The following is a 12,446-nucleotide window of genomic DNA, read 5'->3' as shown; positions in this document are numbered from 1 at the left end:
AGAACCCATGGTTTGTCGAATGCGGGATGAAATGTGATAGTCTTTGGGATAACTGCAAGGTCTGTGTCTTTGCTATCGCCAAGCTCAAACTTGTGCTCAGTATTGGGTGTGCTTTTTTGCCGGGGGGGGGGCGGGGGTAGGGTTATCATTGCCTTGTTGCTGCTTATACGTGGGAGGGGGGAGCTGGGGGGGATTTGGGGTTCTCATGTTTAACTGCCTTTCGTTCTTTGGGGTACCTCTCTGTTTTCATAGATTTTTGTAAAGAAAAAGCATTTCAGGATATATATTGTATACATTTCTGACATTCAATTGAACCTTTGAACCTTTGAAGTTGTCTGAGCAATTCAGTCACACAAGCTGAAATGGACTCCCCTTCCTTTTGATTCGACTTGTGAAATCTGAAGCATTCTGCTATAAATAATTGTTTCAATTCTAAAATGTTTCTACATTACTTTCATGATATCAGCAAACCTCATTTCAGCTAGTTTGGTTGGAGCAGTTAAACTTCTAAGTAAGCTAAATGCTCTTCCACCAATAACACCTAGCAAAACTGGCATTCATTGGCCATTTCATTTGTTTCAGAAGAAAAACTTGGTACACAATATCCAGTTAATTCTTGTGTAATTAAATGGGATCTATCTTTCTGATGTAGCCAGCCATTTCTGTTTTTTTCCTGAATGACTATGATAATCACCCAGTACTCACTGTTTACGAACCTGCGAATGTCTATTTTCTCTCTTCTTTTAAAAAACTGTCTCTCTCTTCCCTTGCAAAGAAAATAAATGTACTATGTTTTTCTTTTATCTCTAGCACCTTATTGCACATTTAAAAAAAAACTCAAATGTCTTGCTGTGCTTCAACATGTAGATCATCATCTTTGAATTCATTTAAAACTTACTCATCACCACTTTTATGTTTTAGAACACTGAAACATAAAAACTAATTGAAAGACAAACACAGAACTGGGATAACTTATGTATGTTCTTAGTTTAACTTTTAGTGAGACATCCACTTATGACGTGATGGTGTGATGACATAAGACATTCACATACTTCTACATATAACCTGCAACACTACAAAGAATGGTTAATCAAATAATGTTTATATTACTCAAATACTACATACACAACTTGCACATCATGCAAAGAGATCTGTTACTTATCAAAATATTAAAACCATTTTGACTTGCATCATTCCTAAAATTGCAAAATCAAAAATGAAAACCTTAGGAGCACAAACCTGGAAAAGGCACCTTGCCATATGTCTGAAACCAATGCAAGTCATGAGCGAGTCCATTTAAATATTTCAAATAATGAAAAACAAGTGCAGCATCCATTTCGGGTATGCTATTTCACATTTTGCCACCTGTCTTCTGCATTGCAACTACTGCATTTCTTTATTACAATGTTGGATTTCTGAAAAATCAATATGGTTATGTTATAACTATCAGTTGCAAATTCAATATTATTCATTACAATATAAGTATCAACTTCCAATCATCTGCAGAGCACAGCAAAGTCGTATTTGTTCATGCTTTGGCTGAAAGGAAATGGTGAAAATACTACATATTTAATATATATGGTTTTACAAAGTTTGTCGTATGTTTTGATGTACAACAAATAGCTTAGTATGCAGCACTGGGTCATGATGAGAATGGATGATGACACTATTTTTATTCCAAGTATTTATATCCATTTAAAAAGTTGTATTTAATTATTGGTATACTGGTAAATGGACAACAGCTTCAAGTTAATTAAGTAGAATATATTTGGTGTGATAAACCATTTCACACCTTTCTCAAGGAATACCACACAAAATTAAAAAGCTAAAAAAAATTTGAAAATCTTAAATAGAAAGCAGAACATATTGGAAATAGTCAGATCATGTAGCATCTGTTTAAGGAGAGAGAAAATTAACATTTCAGATCAATAACCTTTTATTAGAAATGGAAAAGAGTGAAAACATGTGTTTTAGCTACAGAGGTGGCGAGGGATGGGAAAAACAAAAAGGACTACCTATGATAGAGACCAAGGTTTTCAGGTAGATGATGCACAGTTTCAAACTGAAATATTGACAATTCCTTTCCTCCCACAGATGCAGCTCAACTTCACCATGAATGGTCCCAAGCCCTCCAGTGAAAGGAGTGTTGAGCATTGGGTTAGCAATCCCATCCCATAAAAGCCGAGAGCTACAGAAAGTCCTAAAGATCTCATCCCTGAGAGAGGAAGGATACATCAAGATGAGCTACACCTTGGAAAACTTAAAGAATGGCCTAAGAAGGAGGACCCTAGCGAGCTGCTGTTGGTGACCTATGTCCCAGTAGAGGTTCTGGGCTTAAGAAGGCAGCTGCAGCTTAACCTGCTGAGTTCTTCCTATAGATCATTTGTTGTTCTTGCAGGTCACACATCTTCTTCCTAAAAACTAACCCTAATTAGCCATTTTTTCCCAGGTTTACAAATGAGAAAGCCTTTGCAGTAAAATTTAAAAATATAAACCACAAAATATTTTTTAAAAGTGTGAAAAATAATCCAAATTCACTAATAGCTTGGTAGTTGAGGAACAGCTTGTAGTAATTGAATTTTTGAAGTGAAACAAAAAGAAACATTCTTTTAAGCACAATCATTTTTTAAACTTTTATTAATGAATACATAAAATCATTTCTTCTCACCATAATTTTGGATTCAGGAATCATGAGCAAGAAAATCATTTCCTGGCACATACAACTTTCAACCAAAGGAATTCACAAAGACAAACTGACCCTACTGTGACATGACACAAGGTCATCAATTGATGCTCAAAGCAGATCTGTCCAAGTAAATAAAAACGTAGTCTTTAGTTCATTTTCTTTAAACAAACTTCTTTAGCCATTTCCACAGAAAGAAACACAGTGGCAAATTACACTGAACCTTAGCTTCAACTGCAAGTCTTGCTTCCTGCCCCAATGTGCAAGTGCCGATTTAGATAGAAGAAAGAAAAATCAGATATGCAATTTTCTTAAGGGCAGTTCTTATTCAAGACAAAGGTTTCATATACTTCTGTGATGTCTGATTATCAAGGTGCACTTAAGCAATCACTTCAAAATCATTGCTTTGACATTTACAACCTGACTATTCTCACCTAAAGCTACAACGCTATACTGAAGAAAGCCAAGAATCCAATTCCAATCTTTTCTATTGCCCAGAGATATAATTTATTGTTTTGTATTTAATTCTGCAAGAGTTTATCTTCGTGATTGGATTTTTTTTTTTAATTCTGCTGTAGTGTCTTAGTGGAAGGAAAACAGCCAACTTATGTTTTGTTGTTATTTACAATGAATTAAAATTTTATATTGAATCCTTTACCTAAACTTTATACTTTATTGTCACCAAACAATTGGTACTAGAACGTACAATCATCACAGCGATATTTGATTCTGCATTACCCACTCCCTGGATTACAAATATTAAAAATATTAAAAATAGTAAAAATTAGTAAATATTAAAACTTTAAATTATAAGTCATAAATAGAAAATAGAAAAATGGAAAGTAAGGTAGTGCAAAAAAAAACCCAGAGGCAAGTCTGGCTATTTGCAGGGTATGGCCCAGATCCGGGTCAGGATCCGTTCAGTCATTTACAAGATAAAATGTGTTGGCCAAACTGATATGTGAGAATGAACTAAGTACAGATGCAGGTGACTGCTGATGTTGAAATCTGGAGCAGCAAACAATCTACTGGTGGAACTCAATGGATCAGGGGGTGGGGACAGGAGGAGAAAGGAATTGGTAATGTTTTGGGTCAGAACCTTGCATTAGTCAAATACAGATTGATTAGTTTATTGTCACACACACCAGGATACAATGAAAATCTTGCTCATGAGAAGCTCAGAAAGGAAACAGTATATTCTGCAAGTCGTCTTGATGCAGAGTTTTGACCCAAAACATTGGCACTTCCTTTCCCCTCATAGATGCCACTTTGTCCATTGTATTCTTTCAGATGATTGTTTGTTGCTTTTAATAAATAAGGTTTATGATGGACAAGCAGCTTGTATTTCCTTTAGTGGTTGTGTGGATTCATCATTTAAAATGAATCCACATTCCTTGTTTCCATCAGGACAAATGAAGTGTTGGTCAAAGTAAGGTTCAATCAAATATAATCTTTCAGTTATAGAATATGTAAATTATGGCAATTTCAGCTAACAAGATCAATGTTTCAAAATTATTTAAATGTTCACCTTTTAACTGCCATAAATGCATGTTACAGGAGTGCAAGAACATTTACAATACATTGTATAACTTGCTGCATGATCAACAATATGACAGACAAGCCAATTTCATATACATAGCAGTAGAGCAAGTTCTTGAAATTTGACTTTTAACCTAATATGCAATGGAAAAGATGGCCCAAATTCGGGAAAACAGCACTTAGAAGTGAAAACAAAAAAATACTGGAAACCGAGAGAAAGGCAGCAAGGACAAGTCCTTTCTCGTCTTGGAAAGAGCAAGGACAGAGATCTCCTCGTCCTCACCCTCTATTCCACCAGCTTTCAAAAGAGCATCCTTGGCAATTTCTGCTGTCTTCAGTGTGAATCAATCACCAGATACTTCCAGCGTTTCAAAGGAACTACTCCCTCCTCGACTACTTGGTCTACCATCTCCACCTGGCACTTCCTTTCTTGAACCATTTTACCAGCCAACCGCAGGAGTTGCTACTGCTGCCCTCTTACTCCCCTCTCATCCAAGCAGTCCTTCTAGAAGCAGCAACATTTCCCATGCAATCTGGTACTTCCAATCTAGCACACAGCACTCAGTCAAATTTATTAACAAAATATGTATGTTACCATATACTACATTGAGATTTATTTTCTTGCAGGCATTCACAGGAAAATAAAAAAAAAATAGAATTTATGACTATATAAACTGACAAACAACCTTTGTGCAAAATAAGACAAATTGTGTGAATAAAAACAACAATACTGAGAATACGAGTTGTAGAATCCATGAAAGTGAGTCTGTATGTTGTAGAATCAGTTCAGAGTTGTGGTGAGAGAAGTTATCCATGCTGGTTCAGGAGCCGAATGGTTATAGGGTAATAACTGTTCCTGAACCTGGTGGTATCCAAGGCTTCTGAGCCTCCTGACCAATGGTAGAAGTGAATAGATAGCACAGCCTGGATGGTGGGGATCCTTGATGATGGATGCTGCTTTCTTGTGGCAGCACTCCATGTAAATGTGCTCAATGGTGGAGAAGGATTTGCCTGTGATTGACTGAGCTGCATCTGCCACTTTATGTAGACTTTTCCATTTCTCGGCATTGGTGTTTTCCAACCAGGCTGTGATGTAACCAGTTAGGATATTCTCCATCATGCAACTATAGAAGTTTGGTGACATGACAAATCTACACAAACCTCTAAGAAAATAGATGTGCTGTCTAGTCTTCTTTGTGATTTACTTACGTGATGGTCCCAGGACAGATCTTCTGATGGGACAGTGCCAGGGAATTTAAAGCTATATTCTCTCCAGCTCGGATCCCCTAGTGAGGGTGTATTCATAATATGGTCTCCTCCATATTAGAGAGCCAAATGCAGGTTGGTTAACTGCTTTATGTAGCACTCAATTTTAAGTACAGGAGTGACACTATGCTTCCTGTTATTTGCTGCTTTAATTCCCCATGCTACATCCATTCTGACCTGTCAATGCTATTATGATAAGGCCTAATGCAAACTTGTTGATCAGCACTTCATTTTCCATTGGGGATGTTGCAGCCTTCTGGACTTGAGACAAAATTATACAACTTCAGACATCTTTCCCTCTCTGTATCTATACAGGGGAGATCATCTCTGTAATATTGGCCCAGGTTTTCAATCTCCACTGGAACATCCCTACCTTCTGGGCATGTCCTATATTCCACAATCCTTTTCCATTGCTTTATCTGTCTGCACTCATTTCATAATTTTCATGAACAAAAGGACTATATTTATTCTCCCCAAGTGTCCCCATTAACCATCAACTTTATCACCTCATTAAAGCTTATCCCCAGGTCAATCTTGGCCTACCCATTTCTGAAATACTCCCTTTGTCCTATCCATCCTTCCCTTATTCTCTCTTCAATTTTGTGCTAATTTACTTCCCAGTTCTGACAGGAAGTCTTTGACCTGAAGTGCAAAATCTATTTCCAATTCCACAGATGCTGTCTGGCCTGCTGAAAGATTCAAGCATTGTTTTGTATCATTGCTGATTTCTAGCATCTACAGTTTCCTGACCTTCAAGATGCCCAAGTGCTTTGGGACAATGAGAAATAATAAAGCATGAAGTTACTTGTATGAATAGCATTCAAGTAAGCCACATGACAAATTAGATCATAATTAAGTTATTGGAAGTTGTTATAAAGATTTGTTAGCAAACATAGTATATTTTAATCTATATATACTGACTGGAGGGAAGAAATACAGAGGAGCTCATGGAGTGTTTATAGATTGGAACAGTATGTTCTGGTTGAGCTTGATACCCTGTCAAGCAATGAGACAGGATTAATTCATGTCCCTGCATGATAAGGCCTAATGCAGCAAAGCAACCCAAGTACATTTTTCCACAGGAAGATTAACATAAAATTGGCACTGAAACATGAAGGAAAAGCAAATTCTAAATGCTTGTCCAATGATATAGATTCCATAGGGTGCTGGCTGAAATGATAGGAAAAGAGGCAGAAAGGTTTAGGTAGAAAATTCCAGAGTTTCAGGTCTTACTAGATGAAGGCATGGCAACCAATAGTGGAGAGATTAAGTTCATTCATGATGAACATAAAAGCATTAGAAGATCACACATCTCCCAAGGATACTAATGGGCATTCTCTGCACAGGGTGTGATAAAGGAGGGATTAAAAAGTTAGCAAAATCAAATTTGAAGTATTATTTGGCCAGGAGGCAACACAATTCTCTCACCTCTACACTTGCTGACTTAAGCTTGGTGAGAGTTAAGATAGGTGAAGAAAAATTCTTAATGACCTCAGTTTTATGTAGAATAGGATGGGAAGGTCCATCAGAAAGTCATTTGAATTATCAAATCACAACATCATAGCATGGATGAGGATTTTAGCATGCCAAATGGAGCAAAGGCCAGCTGAAATTAGATAAATTTACAAATAGTAGAAATTGGTCATTTTTATGATAGCACAGAAAAATGTTACAATACGTTTAGAACAGATTCTGATATTTTAAATAGTGCAGTTCAGTCTCAGGTAGTTGGCAGGGGGATGTAATAACCAGGGTGCAATCTTTTGCTTTAGCTTAATTATTACAAGTTAATTCTGTCAGATCTGGGAAAATAGGCAATGGAGGCAACTAACCAGATTGTTCAAATTTCAGTGACAGTAGTCCACCAACACCTTGTATTTATACAGGAGCTTACAACAGACATGCTGGATATGTACACGTCATAAACACGAGTCTAAACCAGCTATTTTATTCTTTAGCCAAGGAGATGATATAGCCAATAAGAGATACCTAACTATTTTCAAGTTAAAGTTTACTAAACTCATGTAGAACTCTGAAACTTTTTTGGCTAGGCCCTTCACAACCTTAATCAGCTAGCTTTAGGAGGGCCTCCTACTTATAAATTAGGATGTAATGGTACATACTCAGGGGTCACTTTTTTTTTTATAAAAAGAGTTACCTCCTATAACTAATACAATAGCCACTGTGTGTACATTTGTGCTCTTCATCCACTGAGCTCATCCACTTCAAGGTTTAATGTGGTGCATTTTCAGAGGTGCTTTTCTGCACATCACTGTTGTGTTGTTATTTGAGATACTGTCACCTTGAATCAGTTTGGCCATTTTCCTATGACCTCTCATTAACAAGGCATTTTCACTCACGGAACTGCAGCTTAGTGGATTTTTTTTTTGTGTTCTCTGTTTTTCCACATCATTCTCTGTAAATTTGGAGACTGCTGTGCATAAAAATCCCAGGAGATCAGCAGTTTGAGATATTCAAACCACCCCATCTGGCTCCAACAATCATTCCACAGTCAAAGTCACTTAGATCACATTTCTTGCTCATTCTGATAGCTGAGTCTGTTGACCAAGTTGTTATGTTTTTATGAATTGAGTTGCCATATGACTGGCTGATTAGATATTAGCATTAACAAGGTGTATCTAATAGAGTGGCCATTGAGTGCAGTGTTTCCATTAATAAATTGCACCTACATTTTAATTGCTGGAATAACTTTCCTTTTGATTATTTTCATTAAAAAATGAAAATAGATAAACATCCAGCTCCCTTCAATGGAACTGGAAGAAGATTTTAAACCTGTTTTTTGATCTTATGAGATTCACTTTGCCCAATTCTGTAGCAAAGGCCCGACATCATCAACATAATAAATTACGTAGTGAACCAAAATGTTTATTACCATTACAATCCTAGCTATAATTTTTTTGTTCCTTTCAAATTTCCAAGCAAACTAAACTCTGATGCAAGATGTTTATTTATTACACCTTCAAAATTCTATATTTGTCTTAAGTGGCATTTGACAACTTGGACAATGTCCCAATTGGCTAGGTTTTCTGAGGATGAAGTGTTGAAGCTTTTCATAATATACAAACTGCCAAGGCTTTACACATCAAAATATAAAAGTAATGAATCTGGCAAATACACCATTGGGCTGTTGGCATCAGATTATTATTTCAGCAATACAATGTACCACATTTCTTTTTCAGGATGATGATGATCAAGTAGCTGTTTGTTTCTACTATTCCCTCTGTTCCTATCACATTCCACCATTTATTTGTTAATATAACAGTTAATCTCTGTAGTAAATTATATGAACTTCCAGCCAGTTATTCACATGATACAAGAACAGGTTAAACACCATATTTCCTGCTTTTAATATAGTTTATGTTTAATTCCACCAATCTGATTTAAAAAGGTAGCAAGGTCTTCATCCTCTATCCTGTCCTCTACTCGGGCAAGGCTGCAGAAAATACCAAAATATTTACCAATTTGCTTTGAAGAGCACGTTCTCACAATTAGGTGGCTTTGGAAATTCATCATGCAGAATCCTGACCAATTAGAGCTGCATTGATTCCACATGCAGTTTAAAGCTAAACTTTGTCTGAAGTTGAAGCCAGACCCCACCCCTAAACTAATCAAAGTGGAATCTTGCCAGGGTTGCAATGGACAGTTAGTGGACAGCAACGCTCCATCTCCAGCGCCCACACTCATTATGCTCCATCTCCAGCAGTTCGCAATGAACTCGTGTTGGGTCTGCCTCTAGATAAAAGGGGCAAAGCTGCGAGCCGATATCCCAATCAGTGGATTGCAACATTTGAACTCCTTTCGGGGTGTTATTAATGCCTTTTTCAAGCTTTAGGGCTGCTTGTTGAAATTGAATATTGGCAATCAAGTTCTGGTTTTAAAGTTATGTAATTTAACATATCAACTCCAACATTTGTTTGTCAAAAGAATGAAAAGACAGCCTTCGCTCTTATTAAAACAGCAAGACTTTCAAATGTTATTGTTTAGGGCGCCACCTCATGGCAACAATCATCTGCCTATTGGAAATGCAAAAAAAGTTAAAACGATGTGGTAAAATGAGAAAATGAAAGTCTAATAAAGCCTGAGTAAAGAACCCAATTTTAGCACGTAAATGCAAACAGAACTGCGTTTTCTCACGTTTTAGGTAGCTGTACGGAAAACCAACCCAAGTCGTTATCGGATCTCTAACTGGAAGATTAGAAGAGCAAGATATTGACTACAAAACATTAATAGTAATGGATCGCACAACCACGTACACCAGAAACAATAAACACATGGCTATATTTGCAGGTAAAACTAAAATATTTCATAAAGATTTCTCATCGCAAGAAAACAGTTATAAATATATTTGAACATGTAACCAGCTGTTCGGTGAACTCTAGTAGTACCCCCAGTCACCCCTCGAAACAAAAGTCTTTTACATGAGTAACATCAGATTACCAAATTAGCACATTTTATTTAATTCTTACACCTACAAAGAGAACCCATAGATAAGCCTGATTAAGCTAAGGTTTACGAACATCGAGTTCTGCATGGAATGTCTTATGTTTGGAAATCACTTGTGTCCTTCCTACAGTTCAGTTGTCAGAGAAGTTCAGCGTTCACCAGGGATGAGTTCTACCCCACTGATGTTGTTCCCATTTTTATCAACTCTTTCCAAGATCGCTCACCTTCCAACAACCGTACTTCTTCACGTGACACACCATGCAAGCAATGATGTCAGAGTAAAGAATACCAACTTGAAAGATGTGCAAAGACATTTATTTTCAGCTTAAAAGGGGCACAAACTCAGTTGGTAGCAATAGGAAGCAGCTAATACTAGGAAGAAATTGCTGTTTCGGCTCCGTGTTTTCAGCTTAGAATTGAAAACAACGGGGTCTCATTGTAACTGATAAATAGATCATTTAACACAAAACGCACAACCACTTTCATTCATTATTAGACAGCTCAAACAAGAGTATGTGTTCTGTTACCACAAGACCAGAAACGCTCCATTTATCACCAGCGTGTTCGTTTAACAAAACAGCCCTTTTATGCGTGATTGGCACCTTTAAAAATCTGAGACACCCTCACCATCGAAGTAGACTTCGGATTTAAGGCTATATCCCGTAAAGATGTTTGAGCATAGATGCTACTGCAATGAATTGAAAAATAAAGATATTGAAAGCCCGAATCCTTATCTGAAGAGTCAGTGTACAGTGCTAAAAAATACAATATCGCTCTTGGCGCGGTTTCAATGATCGTCAATCGGTCATCTAGTTGACAAAACTTCAGTTGATCTTGTATAAATCGATGGCGTCCCGCACGGGAAACGTTCATCACAGTGGAATGTACTGGGTTAAGTCACTTTTTTTTTTGTTTTTTATGCTTTGGTTACCAATGTGTTACAACACCCGAGACCGTTTTTTTTAGTTCCCGGAAAATCAGAAGCAATTAACCGGTTGACATGCACCTCATCCCAAACCACACCTTCTCTTCCTCTGCCAAGTCCACACTAACCTACTCCACTGGCTGTCGCACAACCTTTCAGATATCTGGTTTCTGAACCCAAGCACAAGCGACCCAATGGCCAGACCCTGTTCGATTTGAGCAGCCGGCACCTAAAGCTGATCAGCATGCCTCCCCCATCGGCCCTAACAGAAGGTAAACTTCCTCAAAAAGTTAGCAATCTCGGTTAGAAGGCACCTGCTGGAAGCGGATCAACGTTATTCATGCGAAGCTTAAGAAACAGACGTTAGATAAAGGGTTAACTCGCCCACTACCTGCATTTTGTGGGTTCCGAGCCCATTGCGAATACATTAATGAAGACTGAAAATTAAGTTTGGCAGAAATTGCCGTTTCAAGAGCAAATAGACAAGCGCATTCTACACTATCAGTCGATATAATAGGAACTGGAAGAGACAGCATTGCTTGACCCTCATGATAGCGGCCGTTGTCCAATTAAGTTTTGCAACTTATCCCGTATATGCAACGTTTACATTACAACGGGTTCCATGTAGCCTCTCTCATCGGCGAACTTACCTGCAAAGACTTGTCCCTCAGCCCTCGATAATAGATGCCCCAGCAGAGAGAGGGAAATCAGAAGGACATTCATTTCTGACTATTTTTCTCGCATTACTTGTGCAGCTGTGGCATCATCCAGTTACTGGCCGGTTAGCAAGCGATGATCCGTTAGTGAAAGCCAGACCACCACGCTGTACTTAAATGCAGACTGCTACTGGCTCTGCATGGCAGCTTGGAGATCTTGAAGTAGTTGCTGAGTGAGGACTCCCCCGGGTCCTGACGCAAGCCGTATATCTCTTTCTCCCCCTCTGTCTCGCTGTGTGTCTATTTCTTGCGCTCTCTCCCACTCTCTCTCTCTCTCTCTCTCAAACACGTATACACAAGCAAGCGTGAAGCTCGCCCCCTATTCAAAATGCTTGGGAAAGAATTCTTTCAAACTGGAAACTCTATTGCTGATTTTTTTAAAAAAAACAGTTAAAGACAGAACACGGCTGTATGAGATTAGACTCAACCTGTCAGAAGCGGACTACAATGGGAAATGATGAGGTGATGGTAAGTTCACAATCCAGTAAGCATGTTGATTGACTGATATAGCACGACCTGAATATTTAATATTTCATTTGTGTTCTGCTGTGAATGACGTCCATTGTAACATGCAATGCATACTTTGTGACAGCTTCCAACAAAATCAAGCGATTGATGACTCAAGATGAATATACTTTTCAGTTGCTTTATCTCGAGTAGGAGCCGTGCACCTTATGTTTTAAATTGCTGAAATATTGAGTTTTCAATCGTGACTTCACTTCTTCTCATGCATAGCCCTGAATTCCGTCAAGCTGAAAATATTCGAGAAGATATGAAACACTACTATCGATAGACACTAGATCACTTAATTATAATTGTTATTTTGTTTATATTTCTAATTAACAAGTGAACA

The 12,446-nt window shown here is 37.8% G+C and overlaps 1 protein-coding gene across 7 annotated transcripts in view; it reads right to left on the bottom strand.

Moving 5' to 3' along the window:
- LOC134342756 (receptor-type tyrosine-protein phosphatase T-like) overlaps positions 1 to 11,856 on the bottom strand; it is a 1,640,095-nt gene extending 1,628,239 nt beyond the window's left edge. For 4 of the 7 annotated variants that reach the window (XM_063041286.1, XM_063041287.1, XM_063041289.1 and 1 more), the window contains exon 1: positions 11,528 to 11,855. In XM_063041286.1, the coding sequence (XP_062897356.1) occupies positions 11,528 to 11,600 (73 nt within the window). In that variant the 5' untranslated portion in view covers positions 11,601 to 11,855. Of the gene's footprint in view, positions 1 to 11,527 lie in introns of all 7 variants that reach the window. The other 3 variants (XM_063041290.1, XM_063041292.1, XM_063041291.1) reach the window with 2 other exon arrangements.
- Positions 11,857 to 12,446: the final 590 nt, after the last annotated feature.

Source organism: Mobula hypostoma, chromosome 2 (assembly GCF_963921235.1).
Source record: "Mobula hypostoma chromosome 2, sMobHyp1.1, whole genome shotgun sequence".
In the NCBI taxonomy this organism is placed as follows: domain Eukaryota; kingdom Metazoa; phylum Chordata; class Chondrichthyes; order Myliobatiformes; family Myliobatidae; genus Mobula; species Mobula hypostoma.
This window is presented reverse-complemented; position numbering and strand designations above follow the sequence as displayed.